The sequence below is a fragment of the Xiphias gladius genome, chromosome 14, assembly GCF_016859285.1.
Source record: "Xiphias gladius isolate SHS-SW01 ecotype Sanya breed wild chromosome 14, ASM1685928v1, whole genome shotgun sequence".
NCBI classification, from domain to species: Eukaryota; Metazoa; Chordata; class Actinopteri; order Istiophoriformes; family Xiphiidae; genus Xiphias; species Xiphias gladius.
The window spans coordinates 25,292,926-25,320,921 of record NC_053413.1 but is presented as its reverse complement, the minus strand read 5'-3'; the positions used below and the strand labels follow the sequence as shown (position 1 = coordinate 25,320,921).

The window sequence follows — 27,996 nt, the reverse complement described above, 5'->3', positions numbered from 1 at the left end:
TAACAGGGACGGTAACAGGTAATTATGGCTGCATGTTTACTCAGTGATTTATCTACTTCATCTACCAAAGCAGAGCTGCAGCGGATCATTATTAGACATTATTTTTAAATAGAAAAAAAAAAAAAAAAAAAATTGGATTTGAAAAACCCCAGCCAGCGAATGTTCAGTATTATGGCTTGTATTATTCAAACTGCCGTCAGTGTTCTGTTGACTGACGAACGGACCGATCGTTTCAGCTCTACTTTGCTTTCTGCGGTGAACAAATCCACCGTCGTCGCTCCCGAAATAACCGTTTGCTCTGTGCCTGTGTGAATCAGACGTGTGACCGCATCAAGCAGTCGGCCAGCGGCACCAAGCGGCGGGTTTTCATCATCGAGACCATGGGGGGCTACTGTGGCTACCTGGCCACTGTGGGCGGTCTGGCCGCCGGCGCGGACACCGTCTACATCTACGAGGAGCCGTTTGACATCCGGGACCTGCAGGTCAGAGAGAAATGTCCGCCTGCGGCAAAAATACCTGTTTCTAACTTTTTATTTGAGCAACTTGCCTCAAACCTTTGAATCTCCATTTGGGGTTTTTTTTTTTTTTCCTGGTCGACTAATCCCTTCATTGTATATTCCTTCCTTTTTATTTATGTCTCTCAACTGTATTTTAAAGACAGTAAACACTGTCCCCTCGGCTCTAACGAGGCAGCACAGATCAGATCGTTCTTCCTGAGCGTAGAAGCAGCTTCCGCCTGTCCATCACTGCCTCAGCCTGGATGTTTCAGGACTGTGCAGGTGACCCAGATTACAGCCCGTGCGCACGAAGCAATTTGCAGCATTAATAACCTCTGAGCTGCATCAGTCATTCCACGACAGACAGATCCCATCAACGCAGATCAGGTCTGGGTGATTAGAGACGTCAGGTTCATGCGGCGGCTCCTGTGTAATTTATTAATCACAAACTTCATTTTCACGTTCATCGCTTGTTTTTCATTTGCTGCCTTTTGTGAAGCACATTCTGACTTGGTTTTTGAAAAAGTGCTCCACGAATAGTTAGTTTTGTTAGAAAATTAAGCACTAACAGAAGATGGATACGGACTGAATCGTCTTTGTAAGAAAATAATTTATTTGACACTAGAGTTAACAACAGTTGCGTGAAAGATGCTGTAAACATGGTTCTAGATCAGAAGAAAGAAACACAAAGCATCATATTTGGAAAAGGTATAAATGAACTGCATTTTAAAAATCGCAGATCTGATCAGATATTTAAAAATTACCAGATTACGAAAGATGAAAGGGGGTCCGGAAACACCCAACCCGACCTTTCTGCAGCGTTAAAGGTTAGAAGGTTGGAGACGGTTGAGTTGGCATCCCCTGGTGGCGCAAACGCCGCCCTGCACGACTCCATCCCGGGGAGCGGTGAGACGGAGGCGGGGGGGATTTGCAGCCGGGTCGGTCGCCCGTGCAGGTTGCAGGCCGCCGTTGCTCCAGGTCTGATGCGAGGCTTCGCTCTGTGTTTCCAGGCCAACGTGGAGCATCTGACGCAGAAGATGAAGACAAGCATCCAGAGAGGCTTAGTGCTCAGGTGAGGCTCAACCTCAAACCTATTCTAGTCAGTTTGGGCTTTTTTTTTTTTTTTTAAACATGTTAATATTTCCAAGCTGCTACCGTTTCCTTGGCATCACCCCACCACACAGTTTGCCTGTCAGATTTTGCATAGGAGTGTGTGTGTGTGTGTGTGTGTGGGCGCGTGCATGGAGTGTAAAAATATTTACTCGTTTTCTTTTTATGGTAAATAATTTAGATTTGTGATACTGTAAACAAGTATTTTTTTAAACTAACCACAGGTGAAACGTGTTCGACATCAGATGGAGCCCACAGACGTTACTTCATGTCATCTGGTTGTGTCTATTTCAGTCAACTGCACCATCACCCTGTTTAAAATTGCTCCCAGCAGGACGCGTTCCTGTGGAAATAGGCCACAGTGTAACATTTTGGTCCTTGTGCTGAGGTTTACACCTGCGTAACTTCATTATCGCCAGACGCGCTCGAGCACAGTAGCGCATCGCAGGTGCCTCCGCCGGTGGCAGCGGACAGCAGAGCGACGCCCTGGCTCAAAGGGCAGTGAGCAGTGGGGGCGTAGAGAACCAACAGCTTGAGGACACTACTTTACTGCTTTAAAGGGCTGGTTCACCAATTACCAAAAAAACCCCAAAACAACTCACTTCCCTCTAGTGGTATCTAGCCGTGCAGACAGTTTTGAGATGTCCATCTGATTTCTGTCCCATTTTTGATGCTCACGGCAGAAAAGAAAACCCACACCACCACCCAGAGTCAATGTCCCTGCTACAGTGGATCATCCACATAACTCACTGGTTTTCACAGAAATTACTTCTGGTGTAGAAAGTGGTTCCGAAGAAAACCATTTACAGCAGGTTCTGTGCGTAACTTTAGCGGTCTGACCCGTTTCCCCTTCTAATGTCTGCGTTTCAGGAATGAGAGCTGCAACGAGAACTTCACCACGGATTTCATCTACCAGCTCTACTCCGAGGAGGGTCGGGGAGTGTTCGACTGTAGGAAGAACATCCTTGGCCATATGCAGCAGGTTGGCCCCGCTCACCAACGCCCACTTTACTGCATTGTCACCGGTGATGCGCGGAACCACGTTATCCTCCATAACATGTCCGCCTAAGACTTTTCACGGTCGCAGGGAGCTCGAGCCTATCCCAGCGTGCGCTGAGAGAGAGGGGTCCATCAAATACTGTAAACCAGGGCCGCGCATTAAATGAATGATATTGGGTTTCACTGATGATATGATCAATATTAACAGAATTCTGTCATCCCAACAAATTATTTAAAGCAAAATGACACTCAAGTTTTGTTGAATAGTCAAGTCTGATATAATGCGTACGAATGGAACACAGTTAATTAAACATGATTTGGATCATTTCACATGTATTAATGTATATTAAATATCTGTTGTAATATTGAGATATTTTATACATCACAGGCCTGTTTTCAATAGAGAACTATTTTCTTTCCCTTTCACAGGGAGGAGCTCCATCTCCTTTTGATAGAAACTTCGGCACCAAAGTCGCTGCTAAAGCCATGCAGTGGATCACGGGGACGCTCAAGGACTCTTTCAAAGGAGGTAAACCAAAACGCGATACCCCGGATTTGATGGCGGGGTTTCCATGCGTGTCCATGCTGTCTGTCTATGCACGGACCCGACTGCTTTGGTTGTAAAGGCCAACGCTTTGTCTTCGATGCAGGGCGAGTGTTCGCTAACTCGGAGGAAACCGCCTGCCTGCTGGGGATGCGTCGCAGAGCTTTGGTCTTTCAGCCCGTGTCACAGCTCAGGGACGAGACTGACTTTGTGTAAGAAAAACAAAAGCTCTCTTTTAATCTCTGGAGCAGTGCAGCTCTTTGACTCGTGTTTACACAACACACTTAACAAACTTCAACAATTTACCAGCAATAATTACATTATGGCGCTTGTTGTCTAAAGGAATAGTTAGACATTTTTGGGAAATGTCTATTTCTTTTTTTTTTTTTTTTTTAAGTATGAGCTTTGTTAGCTGTTTCCACATTCCTCCACTCTTTGTGCTAATATTAAGGAATGAATATTAATAATGATCTACAAAAAGATAATTTCAATTGTAAGTTTAATCTACGGTTGATTAAGTTTAATTTTTGGTTTATTTAAAAAAAAATCCACGACAACGTTTAAATATAGTCACTATTTAAATTTTCTAGATTTTCATTCTCTGTGTAGACATTCAGACTTAGCCAATACTAAAACTAAATAATAGCATAAACAACAGTTGTGCCATTTGTGTTGTGGAGATTTTTGATTTTATTCATTATTTATTTCCAAAAATCTTTTCTGAGCAGAGAACATTTCCAACAAGTTGTCCTGCCCAAAAACTCTTAAGTTAAAGAGAATCTACATCGTCTCAGTGCGAGTTTTATGTTAAAAAAACACCTTGTCCTCGTATTTTGTCCTTTTAGCCACAGGATCCCCAAGGAGCAGTGGTGGCTGAAGCTCCGTCCGCTGATGAAAATCCTGGCCAAGTACAAGACGAGCTACGACGTGTCCGACTCCGGCCAGCTGGAGCACGTGACCAGGGTCAGACCCAGAGAGGGCAAGACCTCGTCGGTCATCTGAACCGCCACGCTGCCACCGGCCAAGAGCTTCACTCTAAAATTAAATAGCTTCACAAAACAGTGACGGCTACTCACACAATGACTGATCAACCGCTGACTGACTGCAAATAAATTAAAAGGTAGCTTTTAAAAGATAGTAGATCATATAAAAAAAAGTTCTATTGTATGGTAAAGTCATGGTACTTTTCAGACGGGATCTTCTATATTTTAGATAATGACATAAAATTTGAGGGTTGTCATTTGGAGTGGAACACTTTAGGTAGTTTCGACAGGCTAGCAGCACTAGCATCGTATTTTCTAGATCCCCAATCAGAGTTATTATATACCTAAATATATACATGAGCACTCCTCATTATGTACTGTACATGTATTCATGTTTTAGTCCTGGAAATGTAGCTATATCTATATATACACGCACACATTCTTTTTTTTTTTTTTAAAGACACCTAGCTGAGCATTCTGTTGTTGCATAAACACAGCAAGGCTGAGGTGGGTGATGCATTTGAAGTCTTGCTTTTGTCGTTTTTATTTTCTACAGCACTTTGAGCCCCGTAATTAATGTAATCCCCTAAAGCTACTTCTAACGAGGGAACACACGCCAGGAGAATCGCACGCTAGCAGTCTACGACTGTTCACACCTCAAACAAACTTCTACCACTTTGATTGTAAAACGCTAAAACCCTTTGAAACTGTGACCTACAGTAGGTTTAGAGAGGCTTTAGGACGAGCTGGCTGCGTGTGTCCTGTCACCTGCTAATTGTGTGCATGTGTATTTGTGTGTGTGTGTGTGTGTGTGTGTGGCCTTGCCTTTGTCGTATCCGCCCTGGGCTTTGTATGTGGTTATTTGTGAGTAGGGTCCTGCTGTTGCTATAGTTTGGTAGTGAAGCGGAGGATGTCGGAAACTGTACGCGGCATTAACTTTGTGTGCTGGCAGTGTGATGTTGGTGTCCTGTCACAGAGTAATAAAGCATTTATTGTGTGGAAAGCTGCGAGACTGTTTTGTGTCGACGAGACGATGTATCGATGAAACTGACAGGGGCGACAGACGTTAACACCATGTAGCAAATACTTCTAATTGGCATTAAACCTGTTTGCAGTGGTTATTTGTTTTATCTCAAACAAGTAATTTTCATGAAGCATTTACATTAATTTGCGTAAGCTTCGTGCTCAACGCCAGGTGAAAAAATGCGTTTCTCCAAAATCAAAAATTCAAGATTTATTTTCGATGTTGCAGTGTGGGTTTTGAAACGTTTCACTTCTTCAGCCACAGAGGAAACATTAAATCCCTCTACTACAGAGAAAAGCACATCACTCCATCAGCTGCCATGACAAAAAGCTTTTAAACTGTTACCGACTCCATGATCATAAAATCACTGGTAAATAAAGTGCTGACTCAGATTTTATAATCCAAAATGACAACGTCATAGATACATTTTCATAGATATGTACAGAATGGAATCTACAGGAAGAACAGGACTAATCTGAAGAATCAGATTATGACTATAACACTTCTCAGGCCACATTCCTCCTCTTTGTTTTGTGCGCTTCAGCTTGTTTGCCACTATTTCAAAAAAAAAAAAAAAATCCTAATTAGAGAATTACATGCGAGTTGCCAGTACGTAGTAAATCTTGCCAGTGTGGTACATCACTTACAAAATACCTGCTGATTGGATTATTTTACAATCCACGAGGGATCTTTCTCGATCGTCTCATTCTCTGGACCGAGGATGGCGGCGCCACACGTCCTCTGACCGATGCTTAAGTACCTGCGGGAAAACAAGACAGAGAAAACATGCTTCGTATTTTGTCTACTCAAAAAAAAAAAAAAAAACAAAAACAAATGTATCTGGTGTTAAAATTTTGAATGAAGTTGCCTGTTATGAGTTTTACGAGCAGATTTTTTTCTCTCCCCCCATTTCTTTTTCTTTATAGTTGCAAATGACATTACTGCTTCTAGTACAACAAAGAAATACTTCCACAACTCAGTGTTAAAACCATTATCAGTTATAGCAGAAGTCATATCCACAGCAGGAGCATTACTGGGGATACATTTTACACCAGAGTTAAAGGTTCAAGGATTTGTTTTTTGGTTTTTTTTTCCTTCCTCTTTTTACCTTTTGGCCACGTCCACCAGGTTTTTATGAGTGACGGCGAAGAGTCTCTCTCTGTGACTCTGCTTCATCTCATCTGTGACCCCACTGAGGAAAAGACCCATTCCTGCAACACGAACCCAAACAAGTGTCAGATTTTACGGTAGCAGAAACTAAAACAATGCCACATTAAAAGGCCATTGATTGATATGTCAAAATACACTTTTGATTAAACCATCAATTGTTTGGTCAATAGGAAGTTCAAAAATCATGAAAAATGCCCATCACAATTTCCCACAGTTCAAGGTGACATCTTAAAAAAGTGTCTTTTTTCCAGCTCACAGTTAAAAACCCAGTGTTATTCAATGTACACTGATATAAATAAATGAGAGAATAAGTTCTTAATTCATTTTTTAGCTTAGCAGACAAAAAAGAAAAGGGAGAAACTCAGAAACATTTGTCTGAGGTTTTCTTATGAAAATTGAGTGCTGTGCAGTTAGAGACAGATGGAGACGGAACAATAAAATCTCAATGTAGGATATCTAAAAATGCCTGTATTACATACATTGCAGTACTTCCAATCATTAGAAGACTGTTAAAGAGATTATAGAACGGTTTGGAACCCGCATTCCGGTTCCATAACATGTTGCCAGTAATGTAAAGTAAAAAGCTCAAAAGGTTTGTTGTGAATTAAGGCAACTGATCGAGCTGATGTGGAGATGCATCAGTTCGTTCAGCTGCTTCAGCACCTTTGTCTGCGGGGGCCACAGGTGAGTCGACAGCTGAGAAGACCGACAGTTTGGCTTCATCGATGTCTTGTTGGGTGAACTGTCCCGACTTTGCCCAGTCAACGCCTTTACGAAATGCAGATAACGTCCCCACTGAGTTGGGGTCCCTTAGAAAAACATAGGAGGCATAAACTGAGGTCAACACACTGTTGAAACTCTAATGTTTACTCTTTTAAACATTCGTGTATTTAATAAGCTTAACCTCAGCTCATTCGTAACTTAGTTGGATTTATTAATGTATTCAGTAGGGGATTAAAGGTCTCCTGGATTCTCCTAGAAAACTCATTTCAAAGAAAGTCTGTTGATATTTTGCAAAATCAAAGAGTACGATAAAACGCTTTTTTCAACCCACGAATTTGACTTTTACAGCAGTTTCACAAGTTACATTCTTTCTAACAGAAGAGGATCTCAAGGTGCTTTTCAAATGTCTAATATAGTTATGAAATGTCAAACTGTCGACTCTCAGCAGGTAGACGGCTAATGCTTTCCATACGATATCGAATATACTGTAGTCAAAAGTGTGCGACCGTTGTGGCGAACGCCAACCCACCTGTATGAGTAAAAGGAGAACAGGCCCCCTCCTCCCATCCTGGCCCCGCCACCATAGGCTCCGCCTTTCTCTCGGATCTCTCCGTGGAGAAATTTAGCTGTCATCATCCTCGCCAAGAGACACAAACTGACAGAGAGAGAAATAAAGCTGCTTTTAGACTAGGACCTGGATGTTCTACTGAAGTCGCTCATAAATTACGTCATGTACAAAAGTAATACAAGCTGAATAACAGAAACGGTTGCCAGGTTTTTGGTAACTTTAACAGAAAAAGTAAGTTGTAGTGATTTCACTCCGAGAAAAGAAAGAGCATAAATTACAGACATGTAAGATACTGTGAAAGACTCCTGAACATCACACAAACTGGGACGTTTACACTGAAAGCTAAGCACTCAGGCGAAGGGTCAGCCTGAAAAGAAGAAAAAAAAAAAAAAAAAACTATAGAAAGTAAGTGATTAATCGGTAAATGGTGCAGAAGAGCGCACTACCTGGCGTAGTCCTCATGGGAGAACGGCACCGTTCGCAGACTCTCGCTGACAAAATTGACGGGAAAGGGCATCTGGAAGAAGGTTTTCATCTGACACGGCTGGAAATTCAGCTCCTGTGGAGGAAAAGTCGAGTAATCAAGATACGTTGAGATTTGCGTGCAGGGAATTTTTCTTGGAGACATGACTACACATTTAAAAAAGGTAGTGTGTGTAGTGTTTTTTATACAAAATCATACAGAAACTGGACCGTGATTGAGACAAGTGGTGTTTTAGGATATAGTCAGCTTTAAGAATCAAGACTACATTTGCTACTTCTACTACTTCCAGTTGCAAAAGCAACTTTCCGGTCCATCTGCGTTTCACTCCTTCAACTACAGAACTGTATATTCCGTCACCAGAAACTGCTCTGGAAGAAACGGTGCCCTCGTTCTACCTGGTGCTTGTTCTGTTTATGGTGATTAGTGAGCTTAATGAGACGAACAATAACTTAATGGGACACCTTTAAAATGACAAACAGCATAATATGGAACAAGAAAGACTAAACTGAACTCACAGAGATTAGTTTCCTGCTCGGTCCAGAGTCATCCAGAGGGTCTAATGGTCTCTTTATCAAAGGAATAACATCAAAGAAAGCAAAAGAATTAGTAAAAAGCATTTCCGATTTGTTGGACAGTCAATATGGCAAATGTTGTGACCGGTATATTCACCCAGCATGCCTGCTGAAACCTTACCTCAATAACATTGGCTCTGATAGGTTTGCGCTCTCTTCTGTTTTCAGCAATGTCCTTGATAAAACTCTCCAGCTGTGCTGCCGTGTCGGACAGTTTCTGTGGAGTTGAGTTGATCGCGCACCTACAAGGAACACACATTTTGATTTCAAGGGAGAAGAGTATGCTAACTTCACGGTACAAAGTTTGGTAAATTGCAGCAATTACAAAGAAATAAACAGCAGGGAAAAAAAAAACATGATGAAAAACCAAACAGAACGACTGCAAAGGAACTTTGTCGGGCTCAAAATCCCTGGAGTGCACAACATAAAGGCATACAGTGCTCACACTGCTGGAGACGATGACAAAGTCATTCGATTGGCAGCTGTAACATGAACCCACCTCATGCTGTCTGGGTTGAGGAGGTGTTTCTTGATCCTGGGTAGTGTTCTGATAACTGGGCCGAGGTCTGACATCTCAGCTATCCTCTTCATAAACTTCACCTATTATTCAAATAACAAAAAACACAAAACACTGTCTCCAAACTACAGACACAACATCGACAACAGGTACAACAGGGAGACTGAAGAAGACGAAGTCTTATTTACAGGAAGAAATTAAACGGTCTCCCATCGTAAAGACTAACATTCATCAGTGTCTTATAACTACGGCTGTGCAATGTGGTTAAAATCACTATCACAGTGTTAATACGAATTTCTACAATAAAGGAATGGACTGTGATAGTTCGACCCTCAGGAAGTCAGGTGTGCAGTCAATTTGTGTTGCCCTTGTTTTTCATCATGTAGCCGACAGTAATAAAAGGCTTCTGAAGTTTACGTTTTACCGAAGCAACGCGCCTCGACCTTTTCGGAAGAATCCATCCCCTTTCTTGTGCACGGTAGCCCACCCACGGTAGCCCAGGAGCCCCTGCTTTGTGTTTCATAACCGTCGCAATCAATACGATAAATTCATGCAGACTTTCATAAAAAATAAACTGATGTTGCCACTGTTGGGCATTACAATCAGACAATAACCTCAATAACTAATTTCTTTGCTTTTTAGTTACAATTGCCCTGGAATCAGCATAATTTTGTCAAAAAGAAACACGTTGAGCTGAGCGATAAATATTTTGTTGTCGTCCAGCCATTCTTACCTACAACCCAGTGGGACAATGGATTGTGAATGATCTTCTCCTACTTATATAACTAAACTACTATATGAAACTACAGACTTTATATATTGGATTTTTTTTTTTTTTTTTAATAGTATAGCTATGCTGAAGAGCAGAAAGTAATATGAAATATGGAGAGCAAGTGAATGAGTGGGATGTTACATGGCATGTGCCACCAGGGCACTGGGATGCCCCAGAACATACCGTACATCCTCTTCACTTGAGCTATGAAAGTATTAAAGTACCTGTTCCATTCCAGAAAAACTCTCCTGGAGGTCTCCCGCTGGAGTCAAGTGACGGCCCGCGCGGGTCATGGCATACATGTGACCGGAGTATGAGATCCCGTTGGCCAACTCCTGTGCCGACATCATCACCAGCACTCTCAGGCGCTCCTCGTCGTCAAAGTGGGGGCTGAGGGAGAGGCATTAAAGTCTGATTAATTTTCTGCCACAGCTTCTCTGCGTGCGGCTCGCTGGTGGCCACATCAACAATCAGAGGTGATGTCTCTTAACAACCGGCCACAGCTTACTCTTCACCATCAGCCTATTAAATGACAAACCAAGATCAACATTAGCTGCTGTTTTTCTGTTCGTAGAAAAACTGCGTGGGCTCACACCAGCAGGTGCTTCTAGAGATGTAAATTGTTGCAGGATATACCTGTTGAATATGTCGCTCCACAGCTGAAACATGTGAGGCAGGTTCCTCTCCAGGCAGGACGAGGACAGGAGGACACCCTGAAACAGAGAGCACCGAACAGTGGGAGACAGTCTTCATCACATTAGTGAATACACAATTATACACGAGAGGCCAAAACGTCAATGGTCCTAAAGTTGCATGAAGAGTAAATCATCTTCAGACAGGGCGAGGAATTGTTAATGTCTGACTCATTTAAAGTTTCGCTGGAAAAAAGTTTTGGCTTAAAGTTTAACCCTGCAATTATTTCATTTCTTTATCTACTTATTCCTTTGCAGGGACGCAAAGGGATTCAGTTTATCCCAGCATGCACTGGGCAAAAAGCAGGGAATCCCAGTGGATCAAACTTTGAGAAGGCGACCGTAATTATACAATTTTCTGATCTGCATGACGCTGGATTGCAGCACGACATCCCCGTGAAAACTGCGCGCAGGAAGGACCAGGGATAGAAATGGGGGGTCTCTTTGCTTCAGCGTGTGGTTTCAGACACACAGACAGTGAGTTGGCACTGACCTGCTCGTACACGTCCAGCTGCGTGGAATCAGGGATGACCTGGGTGGAGACAGACATGCCTCCTGTCCTCAGGTCCATCTGCTGGGCCTGTTGCCTGTAGTCTAGACCTCCACAGCCCATTCTAATGAAACAAACAGAAATATGGATATATATGAACACTGTGTGAGTAAGAGTTTTTTTTCCAGCTTCTTCTCTGCAGCGTACTTCACGTAAGGTGTCTTGAATACTTTGCGTACCCGTGTGTATCATGGTTTCATAAATGTAAAACAAAAAAAAGCCCCCCCCAAAAAAAGCAACAGAAAAGTAATAATTTTTTGTTTTGTTGGTTTTATCCAAAGAAACCCTGATCCCCAGCGTTGCCCTTCAGACCTTGTTCCGGTCTCACAGACTGACAGATTAACTCACCTGGTAATAACACTGCAGAAGAGTGGGACATAAAGCCTGAGATCCTCTGGCAGGGTGTTGAGACTGCACATGGCTCTGAAGTAAACCAAGCCATTGGTGGGCTGCTCACAGTACTGAACCGGCACGCCTCCTGCCGAGATCAGGCGAGGGAAGCACTTTTCATCAAACGCTCCTGACCCGGTTTGGTGATGACAAAACTACCGTGCCGCAATTACCGTCCAAATGTGATATGAAGTGTGATATAGTTGACGGGGTACCTGCAGTGCTGATCTGGACGGGAGTGAGGGGTATCGTCGGCTGAATGTCAGACACTTTCAGTGCAGGCAGACAGGAGGCGTCCTGGGTTTTACTCTGAGCATCCAGCAGCTCCAGACCTTTCCAGGAAGAGAAACAAATGACTAACATCTAGTGGACACTTGAATCACAAGTGCTTTACAATTCATCCCGGCTCAGTCACACACTTGCAGGGTTCCGCTCGAAAATTTTAGACTGGTAATCGAGTGTGCGCCAGACACTGTAACTGAAGATGAACCTGCAATCGCCGGCCTGCCTTACCTCTACCTACAGACGTACGTCAGTCCTAGACACTTGATCGGCTTGATCACATCAAGAGACTCAATTTGAAGCACTGAAGAGGTGCCTTAAAGATTTAGGGCCCCCTCCTTACCCTCCCACATGACTCTTAAGTTGAGATGAGTGACTGAACTTGGCTAATGACCCTATTTACTTTGAGAAATACTCTACTGTGTAACACTTCCTGTGTGTACTCACATGGTAGCTTAGTCTCTTTTTATATGTCTTTACCTGTTGTGTGATTACTTTTGCTGAGGCTTAATATCTGTAAAAATTTCACAGCATTTTTAAGAAAAAAATTTTCCATTGCCTTTTCTCACTGCATTTCCTCCGTACGGGTCCCATATAGAAAGATGAGATCAGTCCCTGAGAATGTTAATAGACCGTGGGAAATTCACTTTGCGGCTCAACTGCCAGGGAACGATAAATTAATGCATCCACATAAAGTCCCTTCCACCCGAACTCCAGGTAGGAAGAAAATAATTTAAATATAACACTTTGTGTGGCGCAGCCGAACCAGTAGCCAATCAGGAGCCTGTTTGATACTGTTTTCTTTCATTCTAATGGCTGAAGGTCAGACAGTTTTTAAACAGGGACATTTCAGGCACTCTTTTGTAATCTGCAAGGTGACCTCCACTGCAGAGGAAAACAGAGCTTCCCCACATGGATCAGTGAAATCATTGTTACCTTTCTCGTAGATCTCCTTTCTGTCACTGTCAGACAGAGCCTGGATCTTTTTCTGAAGCTTCTCCTCCTCAGCCTTGGCCTGTTTCTCCAGGTAGGCCTCGTCTGGGCTCATGGACAGGGTCAGTCTGTGTGTGTTCTCCTACGGGGTTGGTTGATAGTGAGTGGGGTAGTCAAAGTGGAACGGAACGACCTGATTTAGCATTAAACCCTAAAATTCGACTGAAGGACCCGAGGTGTCAGCGAGTATCTGCCCTGCTGTGACCTTGTTCAAGAAACTGAAAACCCAACCGGCTCCATAGAGCTGCTAAACCTGACCTTTGACCTCTGAGGGAGAAAAGAGAAAAGAGAGTTTCCCCTTCAAGGATCAACAGAGAATCACGTCAGGATTACTGCAGAGCTCTATTTGGACAAATGGCACAATAATAGTGTGGCTATTTATCATAACAAGTTTGTTCGTGTAACTTTGTAATACATTTTGCTCCCCGAAGGCTGCAGGAGACATCGTCTGATATATACAACTGGAAAACAACATTAAACCGTATTTAATTATAGAGAGAGGATTTCATGCCAACAATACAGACCTGAGATAAAGTGACCTTTAAATCTTTTTCTTAAAAGTTCTTTGCTCAAAAATGTAATTATAAGTACATCACCCCCCCCCCCAATTTTCTTTTAAATTTATGAGATCCCACTCCAACCATTGGCAGTTAGTAGTGCAGCCACAAGGACATGATCCTGCACTGGTTTAACAAATAAAGATGTGAATGCCAGCCTGCAGCATGCTGTCCCTTTTTGTTTCCCTCTGCAATCTACTAGCAACAATACGGGAGACACACAAACACATACATTTAAAATTATACTAGTTTTCATTCACCTTAAAGTAGTGCTTGACTTTGTCCTGGAGGAAGCGAGGGTTTTCCGCCAGGGCCTGTCTGAACGTGGCAACGCTGTCACTGATCTGCAGCAGCTGTACGGGGTCACCGTCATGGTTCCACGATGATGCTATGTACTAGAAACACACACAAAAAAAAAAACACACACACACACACACACACATAAAATGTGGATAGTAAGGAAATGAACATAAAAAACACAGCAGCTCTGGGGGGAAAAAAAAAAAAAAAAGATTCACCAAACAGTGAAACAATGTAGTATGAATGATTTACTCTTGTTTCTTCTTATTTAAAGAGATGAATTCAACAGCATGATTAATACTTTAGAACACAAAGACAAGTTGTCTACTCGTGCCCATGTATAATTCATTTTAAATATTGATGGATTTGTCTAGAATTATAGTAACACATCCAACAGGAAGAAAAGAGAAAAATAAAGTGCTTTGTCTACAAGACAATCTCCCAGGATGGCAACAACAAGCGTGTCTACTTTCTTGATGTTTACTGAAATATGCAGAAAAAGCGGGGAAAAAAATAAAACTCCTGAATTTCATGCTCAGAGAGCACAAACTAACACTGCTTATGTTGCTAACATACCGCCCATATAGAGGTTTATAGAAACGTGTAGTGTCCTTGTGGTTGTGGAAACAAAATGAAGGTTAGAGAAACAGCAGTGAACTCACCGAAGCCAAAGACAGACCGAAGTTGGTGGACTGGTGTTTCATCTGGATCTCAATCTTATGGAGGAGAGCCTCGATTCTTTCCTCCACAAAGCCGTTCCTGTGTTGGATGACAAGCAGCAAATGACTCATGCGGTGGGGACATCTTTTTCTGCTTTCTCCCTCTTGGCTCATTTAGCAGGCTATTCCTAACTACGCACAAAGATATGCTGATCCTACTGTGAAGGTCTTGCTGCATTCTGTGGTTCACTCTGGACTGGTGAATTAACATTCCTGGAGTGAAATGTAATAGAAATATTGTGCAGTTTTTTTTAAAATATGGTCAGTTTGTTTGTTTTCAATGAATCCAAGAGGCGCGACAATGTCAGAGGGATCACATTATAAGTGGTGATGGAACCACTAAGTCTTTGCAAGAGCGACATTTCTGTGGGATAAATTTGCTTATTTTCTCCCCCTGCTCAACACTACACTACACTCACTGTTGAACTGAATGGTGAACAAATTAGGGAGCATGCTAACAAAATATGAGCCAGTTTTAACATGACAGGTCAAAGTCAGAAAACAGTGATGACTTTTGCTGGCACTGGCTTATGTTTGCCTAGAATAATAATATTTGCTATTCCTTTTGTAAAACACTTTGCAGCTACCGTTTTGACAAGTGCTACATGTAAAACAGCAGACTCACACTTTCTGCTGAGTCAAACCAAAAAAATGTACATTACCAGTCCAAACTTGAACGATAGATGTTGAACAGAGATGTGATGAATGATAAGGAGGTTCTGCCTTTATAAAAGCATGTCTGTTTAATCAAATCTTTATCAGATCGACAATTATCAGTATAAAAGCAGATTTGTGTCATCCACTTTGAGTTCTACTCCTCATATCCAAAGCGGATTTGTGAGAATAGCCACTGGGACCATGGGACTTACTCTATAATGTCGTCTATGGTTTGGTTGATGATTTGTTTCACCCTCTCTGTGTCCTCCTCAGCCATTCCCTGCAGTCCTATGCTGAACGACGCCTCTTTGGTGCTGCCATCGTATCTGTACAACAGGACGTTTCAATTAGCTCTCAACAAATACATTCATGTTATGGACCTTTAATAGCGCTTCTTCAAAGACAAATGGTAAATACTTAAGGTGATTTGTTTCATCCCATCCCATGAGCTGGATAAGTAGGTATTTAGACACAAAAAACGGCCATGAAGTGTGAGCACTCAGTCGGGTGGTTAGTTGGCCTTCCAACCACACTGGCAAAAATCAAATTGTAACTGATCCAAAAGTTGGTATGAGAGAGGTTTGTTGTTATTATTTTAAAACCCATGCACACACCCTACAACAGAGGAGAAGTCGGTTCCTATCTTGGGTTCAATGAGCGCTTTGTAGAAGGGAGAGTTTGGTCCAGAGATCATCAGAGAGGACAGCAGACTGAGAGTGAATCCTTCAAACGCGTCGGTGATGCTGGACAGAAAAAAACAGAGTGAGAGATCAGATGGTCAGGAATAACAGAGCACAGGGTCAAAGCTTCACTTTAAGAAGAGAACTGCTGTATGGCGTCAGGTTGTACTGAAGGAGATGCCCCTTGAAAAAAAAAAAAAAGGAAAAAAAAAAAGGCTTTCAACCTGACTATACAAGCCACTGCAGGTAAAGGTCAAAGAAAGAAGATCAGCATCAACAGCATCAAAATCAGAGTCAGGATCTGTAGCCTCATAATCTTATAAATGCCATTCTGCTCCAAAAAGCGTTTCTGTACAAAAAAAGTCCGTGTGAAACACAGCAGGACATGGAAAGAGTTGATGTGATCTTACTCTCCCAGCAGGTAGCTCACACACAGCGTGTTCTGCCTGGTTGGATCCGGTGCCAGAGCATCAGGGCTGCAGGTCACATGGTCCTCTCTCTGAGGAAACCAATGAAACTCTCAGTGAGATTGGACTGACTATTCAACACAGCCACTGCAGACAACCTTTATACATGTTTTACATAACAATCTGTACTGGTGAGATTGGAAAGGGAATCTCACGCAGCACATTATCTCACTCAGTTTGAGTTGTTTTTAAGGATTTTCAAAATAAAATGGGCTTTATGTTGTCAAATGCTGCAATGAGCTTTGAATCGCTGCAGGAAACCGCTGAGTTTGACTGTAGTCAGGATTGTTAGAGCGGTTCTGTTATCTCAAATACCCTTTCACCATTAAATGTTACAGTAATATGTCTGATTCATGGACTTACAGGGCTGCTCCAGTGTGGCTGGGGGGGCACTTCTGTGTTTGGGTCAATGCGTTCAAACTTGGACAGAGCTTCTTCTTCAATCTGCTTCAGATGCTGTTCCAAAGGCAAATCTCCATAGGTGAAGAACCTGAATATGGTACCAAACACACTCTGAAAAATGAGTGTTTGTCTTATTCCTCTTTTAAAGTCAATGTGTGTGTATTTTTGTTTTTATTTTATTTCAGGAAAATGTGACATGCGCTGTACACCAACTTCCTAACGGGACAAGAACACTTTTCCTTTACTTTTCTAAGGTGTGTGTCTGTGTGTGTCTGTGTGTCTGTGCGTGTGTGTCCTTCTACCTAGCATTACTGGGGTGGTAATGTGTGGCGTGGAATTGTCTGAGTTGCTCCCAGGTGAGGTCGGGGATGATCAGAGGTTCTCCTCCTGACACTACAGAGTAGGTGTGGTCTGGATACAGCTTGTTCTGAAGGTGCTGGGCGTACAGACGCTCATTGTCCGACTGTGAGAGAACACACACACACACACACACACACACACACACACACACACACACACACACACACTACATGTAACTTTTTAATGATGCATCAGGAACACCATTGTGGTGTATTTAACATTGTCACAGTTGAAATCATGAAAATAAGTTTTCTTATTCAGTAGTTGCAATGGACTTGGCAATAGTGGATTTAATTCACTGTGTGTATGATCCTTCATAATGTCCTAAAATCGTGGGAGTATATTTATTTTTTACTTTATAATCCCCTTCCTTGAAATGTTTATTCTTCCAACCCCACCAGGCAAATATTTTTCTCTTCTTTTTTTTTAAAATTAACTTTATTTCTTTGTTTTGTAGTTTTATATTGCATCACTGTATTATAATAAGTAGAAAAAAGATACTTGTGCATTACATGTTTAAATGTGGAGGAGTGTGAATCCTGAAACCCTATATACCTAAACAGGCCTGTATGTTTCTAGGATATCTGAGACTATCCTAAAAAAGAACATTATGCTGAGCTTACATACACTACAGTATATGGAATAAATAAGTGCGTGGCATATAAAAGCTTAATGGCAGGGATTGAGGAAGTGTTTACTTACAAAGGCCCCCTTCATTTCATTGAACACCACCCCTTTAAAAACTAGCGGGGAGTTGGGATCTTTGGGATTTTCGTTCTCCAGCCTCCAGCCCTCCTGCCTGGAAAAATAAAGAATACAGAATCCAATACTGCATCTCTGATTTAAATCAACATTACTGTGACAGACGTGACATGTGGTATTCACAACACAATTTTCAGGATTTGTTTTAGCCTAATGTAGGACAATACACTGAGCAGCAGACTGACACAGAATCAGAGCAACATAACTGAAAGTGAAATTTAGCTTTTGTGTTGGGGCTGACTGCAGCCTAAGGCATTCAACGACAACGATTCTTGTCCTAAGGCATTCAAGTACTTTATTGCAGTTCAGTATGTAAATAGGCATATGTGACTCTGCAGCAATAGTCAAAACTCACCAGAAATCCTGCTCTCGTAAACAAGGGAAGAAAACTGCGTCCAGATAGACGGACAGAAGATTCTGGAAGTCTTTTCCGTTTTGGGTTGAAAACGGATACATGGTGTAGTCACTGGCTGTTCGTGAGGGAGAAAAAGCACCAGTGCCAAAAGCTCATCAGAAACTTTGGCAAGAAATCTACCTTCATTTGGAAGTCTTCTTCTATTCCATTAGAGTTGGCAGGTAAGGCTTTATATTCCGGTATTCTGAGTATGTCTTGGTGCACGTAAAAGCTCCATAGCAGTTTAAGTAACATAAAGACAAAGTTGGGTTATAAACACATTATACTGTATGTTCTGGGCAGTAAATACTATATAATCTGTACTGTAGGACCATAACCAAGGACTAATGAACACCTCTGGTAAATATCTGGTTAAATTAAATAAATACATTTTTAAAAAATCACCACGTACATGTGTAAAGCTCTATCTAGCTAAATGCTTAGTCACAATAAGACTGACATTCAGGATATAACTGTGAATACAAACACGCTTTTCCCAACTTTTTGCTCACAGGCTCGGAGGTCACGTGTACTTTTAAACGATTTCCAAACGATTTTCCGTACCTGTGAAGGCGTTCATGAAGGTGGACAGAGACCTGTTGAGCATTTTGAAGAAAGGGTCTCTGCAAGGATACTTTTCAGATCCACACAGGACTGTGTGCTCCAGGATGTGGGGAACCCCTGTGCTGTCCATGGGGGTCGTCCTGAACTGGACGCTGAAACACAGGTACAGTATGTTAGGCATCGTTTTTTTGCTTTTTGTACAAGGTCGTGCAGTGACTTGGAAGTTGCATAAACGAAACACTATTACATAAACAAACACATTGCAAAATCAAAAGTTAAGTGTAACTGCAGGGCCGCAGTAAAAAAGATCATACTGTACTACATTCAAAGCGGTTTCCTCACATGAGTATAAATAGGTAGTGCTGTTCGTACACATTTCAACAAACCTGAAGAGGTTGTTGGAGTCATCTCTGGCCGCATGCAGGTACTGAGCTCCAGTTTTATCATGAGTCAGCTTCACTGCTGTGAGAAACAAGTCAGGTACCGCTACAACCTGGAAAAGAACAGAATGAACAGCTGAAACTACCATTTGTTTTTCAAATAGCAGTAGACACTTCCGATAAGCATCAAGGTCTAGTCTCAGCCACTGGATCAAAACTTGCATCAATGGCGGCACTAGAAGGTCAGTGAAATCATAATGAGACTTTCTGTCATAAAACAGATAGATTTCACGTTGTTCTTTCACTATTCAACCATAAAACGGGCAATTTACCCGTAGACGATTGTTCCAAACGTGCAGTTAGACCTCTACGGTGTTTATAATACATTACTTTGTAAGCCATAAATGATGCTACTTTCAGTCAAGCTCAGTTTACCAGCCAAGAGTTTTATGCTTACCCAAAGGAGTTAGCAGACACTTGCAATGTGCCAGTGTTAGCAAACAAAGATAAAACCCAAACTGAAACTGTAGCGTTGCACTTACCTCTTTGACTGTGAAGCCATGGATTTTCTGTCCTTGTTGGTACTGAAGAGCCCTCTCTGCTGAAGTGCTCTTCAGCCTCCAAGTGTGCTGCTGTCCATTGAAACTGGGGGGGGGGTGTTAGTTAATAGAGTACAGTATAATTCACCCACCGTCGCACAAACAAATGCAGATCTTATGCTTTAGTATTAAGTCCAACAGTGTACAGTGGCTTGTGTACTGGCTGATACGTGCCCACAGTAGCCAAGTCAAGTTTTACTGACCCAGTCCAGTATCAGAAACCAGATATATGCCTCAAGGGGCTTAACAATCCGTGCAGCCTACGACCCCCTCTGTCCTCAGACCCTCAAATCACATTAGGAAAAAATTGGGGCAAAGCTGGTTCTGTCATACACGATAACTCTGCAGCAAACCCGGTCGAGGTTTCATGACCTTCATCCGCCCTGGTCCATGAGTTAATAATGGTGATGCTTTGATAACATACTGCGCTCGCACAACTCATATGAGGAACTTAGGTTTATAAAATGAACACAAACACAAACATACAAAAAACAAAGAAACAATTCGGGGGTTTTTCTTTTTCATATTTCATAACAGACAATAACTGTGCGCATGCGTTTCTCTTTTGCAGTTTCACCTGCCGGGCGATACGTCTAATTGGCGTGAGACCCCGTGCAAATACTGTTCCACTACTAAACACTACTACATTTCTACAGGCCGTAGAATAACGGATCACGTAACATGGTGTAACGCCAGCGTGAGCTAGCATCACCGCTATGAGGCGTATGGCCGTTTCCTGTGACTTGCTCTGACATTCCCGACGACAGTTACCGACCGGCGTACACGTATTTAAACGCCTCCAGGTGGCCGAACCTGCGATTCCTTGAGAAGGCTGGCCCACATGAGACCGTCAGCGGGCACCCACCGAAGGGGGGGATTGCTCCCTCGTCTCCGGTGGCGTCAGCGGTTTCATCAGTGCATGTCACATGTCGACAAAGTCGAAGCACCCTCTCCGCGCTGTGATATCGCAATATCTCGTCGCCTCGTCACAAGACTGTCGGTAAATGTGGTCGGGGATGTCACGAAGTCAACAGCGCACACACACAAATCACTGAATGGCTCACTTACAAACGCCAGGTGAGTCAGCTTCGGGCTGACCGTTAGCTAACTTACCTCAGATATCGAAGTTTCTGGAGCATCGCCTTCGTTTGCCGAAACATGGCTTCGTCAGCGGCTGAACTATACAACGACGACTATCTCCACTATGTTCGGCTATAAAACTACGCAACGTTAACCGACTCTTGTCAATAAATACATGCTGTCTCGGTTCCCAATCCCGGTTCTGTGTCCTCGCTTGCCGTATAGTGCAGTTGACACATTGGAGCCATTCAGTAATGGCCAAGAAAAAAAAAAAAAAAACGTACGTAGCACCTGCGCAGATAGCAGATCTTTAAGTTATTTTCTGGGCAGTTAGGCCCATCCGACTACATTGAAAATCTACAGCTATAAGGCTGAGCAATTTTCGGCACCCGTAAGCCGCACCTCCACCTCGAAGCATTCTTGCTTCTGGTTAGTCGAGCTGGGAAGAAGAGCGGATTTGATTGGCTGAACGTAAAATCACTAAAGTTACTAAACCGTGACTGGCATGGGGTGTTTTTGAAGGGCAGCGGCATTGTAGGCTAACACGAACTCAACACCATCCAATGTCAGACTTTAACTTAACCGCAACTCCAGATGTAACGTTAATTGATTTTTAAACAAACTACGGATTATATCTTGCTTTATTTCCTTTTAACCGCGATTCGATCTCTCTTCCCGCAGGTGTCGCCGTAGGATCACGTGTGGTGCGACAGAGCAATGGATAACTTTTAGTCAGACCCAGTTTTTTTCCATCCTAACTGATCCACTCCACTCCGGGAGCCAACCAGTTACAGCGCAGTGGGACACAGATATCGCTGAAGTTCAAGTGTGCCGTCAAAAAAAAAAAACTGTAACGCAATTATCCAGATTTCTTTTTGAATTTATGTTCCACTGCATTGAATTGCATTGAATTGATTGGTTGCCCTCTTTAATTCCAACTACATGAATTACCAGTGTTAATTTTTGAGTAGCAGCAAAGTTTCAGAAGCCGTGCAAAGTCCCATATGTGCCGTACACAGCCTGTATGTTCTGATATCAGTGCTGATTTTATTATAGCTGAATCTGTTCCAAGTCCCCGGGACATAAATTAGCTGCTGGGCCCTTCTGTAAAAAAGCTCAAAGCTCAGCTGCATAATGTATGTTTGTAAGGATCGGTCCCGCAGTCGAGTCTGGCAGCGTATGAAGTAACGAGATCAGAGCAGTGACCTGAAATCAGCCGGTTAATTTGTTTTATTACAGGAGAAGGTGCTTGGAATAGTTTGCGTGTGTCGGCTGTGGTCTTTTTCAGGGGCCGCCTCCTGTTCAGTTTTTTCATCTCAAGTCAAAAATTCTTAACAGTTGTAGGAGGCAAGAACTGCGGCCTTCTTCGAGATCCTACAAGAATATTACAGAAGGGTTATAAAGGTCCTACAAACCTACCAGGGAGTGCTGCAGACTCAGTGGGATTAGAAGAGGAACACTTCAGTCACTTCTCATTATAGTATGGACTCTCCAGCACCATGTGAAACTTCTCCTCTTCCTTGCAAAAAAAATCACTCTGCTATTGACAGCAACAGTAGCCTGCCCTTTTTTCTTTTTTTTTCTTTTTTTTTTTTTGTATATCTTTTCAGGCACCCACGGTCATCCCTTGTGTTTCCACTGACAGCCTGTGGGAGGTTTTTTTTTTTTGCAACGGCATGAATAGGAGGCCTTGGTGAGGAGGCAGGAGGGTTTTTTGACAGAGCAGGACCGTCCTCCAGTGTGGTAGCTGGCTCCAGCCTGCCACTGCATTATCAGCAAAAACCTTGATCGCACAAAGCGGAGTGAAACAGTCGCAGTACAAATTCATCTTGAAAATTTGATTTCGTGAAAAGCTAAATGCGACCACAAAGTGACATAATATCAGTGATGTATAGTATATAATTTGTTTCAATGATGTTATAAATCAGATTGAAACAGTGGGCATAGTTTCAGTGGTTACATAACGTTGCTGCTTATAAGTAGTTATTCCTCCTATTTTTTCCTTTTCTCAATCACGTAATGCTTTTTTCTAAAGTGCAAACCCCAGAACTTCATTCTAAAAGTGGAGATTTTTATGCTTTAAAGTTAGGCAGAAAAAAAAATTCTGGCGTGCATGCACCGTGCCTCGTTAATGTGATGTGCTCCGGTTGAGGCAGGGCATAATGCACGGATGATCAATCAAAAGTATACAATTATGTGATCTCTAAGAAATAAAAGCTGTTTTATTTGCCGGGAGTTTTATTTCTGTGTTTGGTGCAGCATGAGCTCATTGCTATTTACCAGAGGGAGAGGACTGACATACAAGACCTTTTCTTTCTTGTGTTTTTTTTTTTTTTCTAATGAAAAATAAAAAGAATGTACCCTCATCACCTAAATGGGGAAAAATGAAATAAAAAAAGTTGGTCACCAAAGAAGAAAAGAAAACAGAAGTGTGCAATTATTTTGCAATTTATTCATATATAGGATTATACTGTAGTGAGGAAAATTAGGAAACAAGTTGACAAAGTAATTTTTCATTTCATGGTGACTTAAAGGTCAAGTGAAGGATTACATACGCCTCTATAGGGTTGAGCAAACTCCCCTTCTGCTACCAAAGCCCTTATTTGAATAAAGTAATAATTACATGTTGGTCAAACTGTAAACGACAGGTTTTTTTGGGTGTTTTTGAAATGTAGATGCTTTTACATTTGTGACAATGTGGCTCTGAACGACAAAGCCTCAAATGTAATGCAACTATACTTTCCCAAGCAGTGTGCTTTAGGTTATAGAAAAACCATATCACTCTGTATATAGCCTACAGTACGGTGTATGTAGTGTTGTCAGGGATGTGAGTGACTGGTGGCGTGTTGGTGTTGCTGTTGATGATGTGCTCTTTCCTTAAGGTAATCTGCAGGATTTTATAAAGGTCTGGACTGTCCAGACGCTGGTTGATCCAGCCTCAGCTGTCCAGCAGCGTCAAGATGGAAAACAAAACCCTGCCTTCTCACGTCTTCTCAGCTTTGTTATCCAGAGACAGTTTGCTCGGCATCGCCTACAGCCACAACCTTGCTACATATTCCCCCTGTTAAACTCTACACTATACGGCCAGAAAAATCCGGCCGGCGTTGGTCGGGAGCAGTTTTTCAAGGTTTGGGCCAGGCTTGTTAGTTCCAAGGAAGGGAAATCTTTGTAGCAGCAGTTTGGGGAAAGCACTTTACTTTTTCAACATGACAATTCCCCTGCGCACCAAGCCAGGTCCATAAATAATTTTTTATTCCCAGTTTGGAGTGGGAGGAAATTACTGGGCTGCACAGAACCCTGACTTCAACCACATCCATCACCTTTAAGATGAACTGGAACACAGACTGTAAGTCAGGCATTATCGCCCGACATCAGTGTTGGACCTCACTACTGCTCTTCTGGCTGAATGGGACCAATGCTCTGCAGCCAGGTTCCAAAATCTGGCTGGGAAAAGCCTGAAACCAGAAGAGCGGGGGCTGTTAGAGCAGCAGATTAACGCCCGTGGTTTTGGAATCAGACGTTCAGCAATCACAAATGGGTGTAATGTTCAGGTGTCGTCAAACTTCTGGTTGCATATCACATGTGCTTAAGTCATTTCACAGGTAATTTCTTCACCCCTAGCACTAAGATTAACCCTCACCATTTCATGCTTAATTGTTCCATAATCTATCCATGTCCTGATACTTAAGAGGATTTCCCTCCGTCTTTCTTCTGGTAACCCGTGTTCAGAATGCGGTATCCTAAAGGTCAACAGGACTGAGAGTGTGCGGCCACGCTAACCCGCTCTGCCAGGCCACTTAGGCGCAGGCGGTGCATGCCTACCAGTAGTCTGCTAACATGCTAACATGCTCACAGCGATGATGGTTTCCATACTCGCCGTCTTAGTTTAGCGGGTTAGCTGGCTAATGTTTGCTAGTTGGAACTCAACACAAAGACGTTGTGCAGGTATTTGGTCATAAAACCACAATATTGGACAAATAAATATTTTGACCTCATGGTGAAGGTACCACAAACTGCAAAAAACTGATAGTGACTCTCGGTGCTTTATTGCTGAAATAATTCACTAGTCATTTATACATTTCATTTAGACATTTATATCTTTGACAGTATGAGTTCTGCAGTAACCACCTTCACTGCACGTGATGAAAATACCCTCGTGCCGTGGCATTCTGGCTCGCACTGGTCAGCCGCCTGCTGTATCAGCGCAAAGGTTTATCACATAACGCCCTCGCCACGACTTTATCACTCACCCCACAATGGGCAAATAAAGGTTGAGTATTTGATAAAATAAATGATCAGGGGCTGTTTACTTTAACCCTGGTCCATCTTTGGAAGGAAGCGACGTGCTTTCTGCCTCCGTTCAGCCACGTAAACGCCCAGCCTTCTTTTTGCACTGGCTAATAGAAGGGAGCTCGTGGAGATGTTTGTGTATGAAATCTTATATTTTACAGAATGTAATGAGCTGTAATTTGGAGAGACTGAACAAAATCAAATCAACATTTTTGTCTCCCTGAAATTGGATTGATTTGGGAAATGGGTTTTTGCTATGGACCTGGTATGGAGCTGTTCCAGACTGTATAACAGCATGTATTAAAGAATGAAGTTATCTGATGCCTGCCATCAGTGCAAAAAACATTTAGGCAGGAAACAATAACACAGAACTTAAATGTTAAACCTGTTCCCTCTTGGGATCTGCGTCCTTTTCACAGATCCCAAGAGGGAACAGGCAGGCTCTTTGGCACATACGTTCTCTCTTTGCACAAGAGGTCAGATTCTGTGTTTGGACATATTCTGTGTGGAAATCTGTTATGCAGATTCTAATTAATACTTATATGAGATGAAATATTGAGTTGCTTTCAGAGTACAAGTCCCGTAGAGCTTTGCTTGACCACTACCCGATCTGACACGGCTTCGCTCTTTTTGCAACGAAATGTCAATTCCTCCCCAGACCTTTTCATTAGTTCATTTTGAGATGGATAGCTGGCCCTGGGTCTGCAACGCAATCCCATCCACTTTCCTCCTCACCTCCGGGGCCAATTAGGGCACTGGAGCTGAAAATAAATGAAACGTGGTGGCAAAACAGCGTTTACTTCAAAACCTCACGCCTAATTTGAAGATCTCCCTCTGATCTGAAGTTGAATTAGCAGGGTGATATTCCCTTTGATCTCGCAGGTTCTGCATTTGTTGCCAACTTATTGAGTGGAGACACCAGAGGAACACTGAGCGCTCACTGTGTGTATACACTAGATCCACGCGCGCACACACACACACACACACACACAAAGTGCATGTAGAGTGAAGCGAGTCTATCACAGAAACACATAAAGCGCTATCAAAGTCTCCATTTTCTTTACTTCAGCACACAAATGCAGCCAGAAAGTCAATGCCCCGTGCAGACACATACAGTACATATAATGAGACATGCACCCATTTGCACTTCTATATGTGTGAAGACCCTCATTGACAGGGTACAGCAGCCTTTTACATGCCCAACCTCAACCCTTACCCTAACCTTAAAGGATCACTTCTATCAGTAATGGTAAAATTGTACTCGCCGAGGTAACTGCTGAGATATGGGAACGTGATGGCTTTGCTAAAAGAATCCAGACGGGGGGAAATACGAGCTGAGAGACACCAGGACAGGTTGTAAAGTAACCCCAGGTCATAGAACTCATTTAGAGGAGAAAACAAACGCGAACTGTAAAATTACTGCCCGAACCGCCTGTTCTACAGACTGAATTCCTGGTTTAACTTTGACCCTGCATACTTACTGCATCTGTGTGGAGAGCGTTCTTATTTTTGCCGTGCTCACTTTCAATTTTGCATCTCCGATGATCTGACCACCCGGGTTTCTTTGCTCTGTTTCTTGCTGACGTCCAAAACTCCAAAGAAAGACCCAAGTTGTAATAAGCCAGAAGTGCCTTTCAGAGGAACACTCGACCAGAAATCTCTCTCACCAGCATTAACTCACACCACCGAAGGCTTGAAGGGTTGTTATGAAAAGTCAATGGCTGCTTCTTAGAATTAATTCCATAGGTGAACCAGAGTCACGACAAAAAACCTTGTGAAAGAAATACACAAAAAATTTTCAAACACGTCCTTTAGCATAATTTATCATTTCTGTGGATGTTTTTATACTTTTTTTTCCCTTGTGACACTGGGAGATCCAATGTAACTGCTGTGATCACGGCTGTGACCCAAGTTGAGCAATAAAGTTTATTCATTACCTTGGAAACGGTAGTTTGACAACGAAATTATAACCCAAGATCCACTTGCCGGCTCTCAGTTAAATCCAGAGCGTCGATCGAGTGTCTGACACTAGTCCGGACGGATCGTCTAGACAGATCAACTGGATGGACACTCGCCCTCCTACCTCAGACTCAGATGGCTCTCCTGACACACAGCCTCAGGCTCTGCTGCTTTCATTTGGACTGTGGTAAAATTTTAAATAGTAATATATCACACACACACACACACGCACACGCACACACACACACACACGCACACGCACACACACACACACACACACACACACACACACACACACACATTGTAGCCATCTGAGCAGTGGTGAACCACAAACTGTGCCTACACAGAAAGGGAAATCGGTAACACGTGAGGCCACTGGGTTCAAAACTATATTGGCTGTGAATTCTCTTGTTCAGGTGTTGTGGGTTCAGTATATTGAGCTGCTGGCTGGCTGCTAATAGCCAATAATGGGGTGTGTGTGCGACCACCGTGCTGGTTTTGAATGGGATTGATTCCCAATGCTAAAGCTAGAATATCTGTAAAATAGCACAAACAACACTTGAAGCAGCGGTAAAGGCTCAAAATTGGTCTCTTTTATGATTACAGTTGATACCCATTATCCATCTCAACACTGTATGGAATGTACCAAAGACTGCAGTTACACTGCAGTTTTATACAGTCTCCTAGAGGCGTGAAGCTGCAATTGTTTTAGATAATAGGGTGAAAACAGCTGAGAATTCTGCCAGGGCTATTGTAATACGTCACACTGAACAGCAAATGTATTGGCTTTTGTCGAATGTGAGTTTACACAGCATGTCATATGTCATACACTGTGAAATCTAAAGTCTGTACTGCTCGTGCAGAGCCAAAATAAAAGCTGAGGGAGACTGGAAGGTAAATATACACAATTTTCTCTTCGCTTCCCTTCACTTCTGGCAGGGTGGAATGATTTTAGT

At 42.6% G+C, this 27,996-nt stretch overlaps 2 protein-coding genes across 11 annotated transcripts in view; one reads left to right on the top strand and one right to left on the bottom strand.

Moving 5' to 3' along the window:
• Nucleotides 1-5,136, top strand: part of LOC120798827 (ATP-dependent 6-phosphofructokinase, platelet type-like) — a 31,738-nt gene extending 26,602 nt beyond the window's left edge. For all 4 annotated transcript variants that reach the window (XM_040143516.1, XM_040143517.1, XM_040143515.1 and 1 more), the window contains exons 17-22: nt 318-482; nt 1,508-1,569; nt 2,478-2,589; nt 3,036-3,135; nt 3,257-3,362; nt 3,996-5,136. In XM_040143516.1, the coding sequence (XP_039999450.1) occupies nt 318-482; nt 1,508-1,569; nt 2,478-2,589; nt 3,036-3,135; nt 3,257-3,362; nt 3,996-4,152 (702 nt within the window). In that variant the 3' untranslated portion in view covers nt 4,153-5,136. The remainder of the gene's footprint in view (nt 1-317; nt 483-1,507; nt 1,570-2,477; nt 2,590-3,035; nt 3,136-3,256; nt 3,363-3,995) is intronic.
• pitrm1 (pitrilysin metallopeptidase 1) lies at nt 1,091-21,139 on the bottom strand. 7 transcript variants are annotated; one of them, XM_040143513.1, is made up of 28 exons: nt 20,825-21,139; nt 19,655-19,757; nt 19,119-19,225; nt 18,733-18,884; nt 18,130-18,244; nt 17,715-17,811; nt 16,955-17,115; nt 16,614-16,740; nt 16,194-16,282; nt 15,718-15,846; nt 15,316-15,429; nt 14,390-14,486; nt 13,688-13,822; nt 12,814-12,952; nt 11,811-11,927; nt 11,554-11,683; nt 11,149-11,269; nt 10,600-10,676; nt 10,188-10,353; nt 9,174-9,274; nt 8,796-8,916; nt 8,618-8,668; nt 8,065-8,177; nt 7,580-7,705; nt 6,991-7,136; nt 6,266-6,368; nt 5,805-5,917; nt 1,091-1,950 (listed from the first exon to the last, which is right to left on the bottom strand). In XM_040143513.1, exons 1-27 carry the CDS (start codon nt 20,869-20,871, stop codon nt 5,824-5,826), a joined length of 3,078 nt encoding a protein of 1,025 aa, XP_039999447.1. In that variant the 5' UTR covers nt 20,872-21,139; the 3' UTR covers nt 1,091-1,950; nt 5,805-5,823. The 7 variants fall into 7 exon arrangements, with proteins under 7 accessions (XP_039999447.1, XP_039999442.1, XP_039999443.1 ...); XM_040143508.1 differs by having other exon boundaries at nt 1,091-1,522; XM_040143509.1 differs by having other exon boundaries at nt 1,091-1,522; nt 5,812-5,917.
• Nucleotides 21,140-27,996: the final 6,857 nt, after the last annotated feature.

What these genes read in the sequence shown, in the direction of transcription:
- pitrm1 (XM_040143513.1), bottom strand. Translation starts at nt 20,871, where the DNA reads ATGTTTCGGCAAACGAAGGCGATGCTCCAGAAACTTCGATATCTGAG. An exon ending in CAGAAACTTCGATATCTGAG is followed by an intron (nt 19,758 to 20,824) that starts GTAAGTTAGCTA and finishes CCCCCCCCCCAG; the next exon opens with TTTCAATGGACAGCAGCACA. An exon ending in ACCATAGACGACATTATAGA is followed by an intron (nt 14,487 to 15,315) that starts GTAAGTCCCATG and finishes CATCCAACACAG; the next exon opens with GAACGGCTTTGTGGAGGAAA.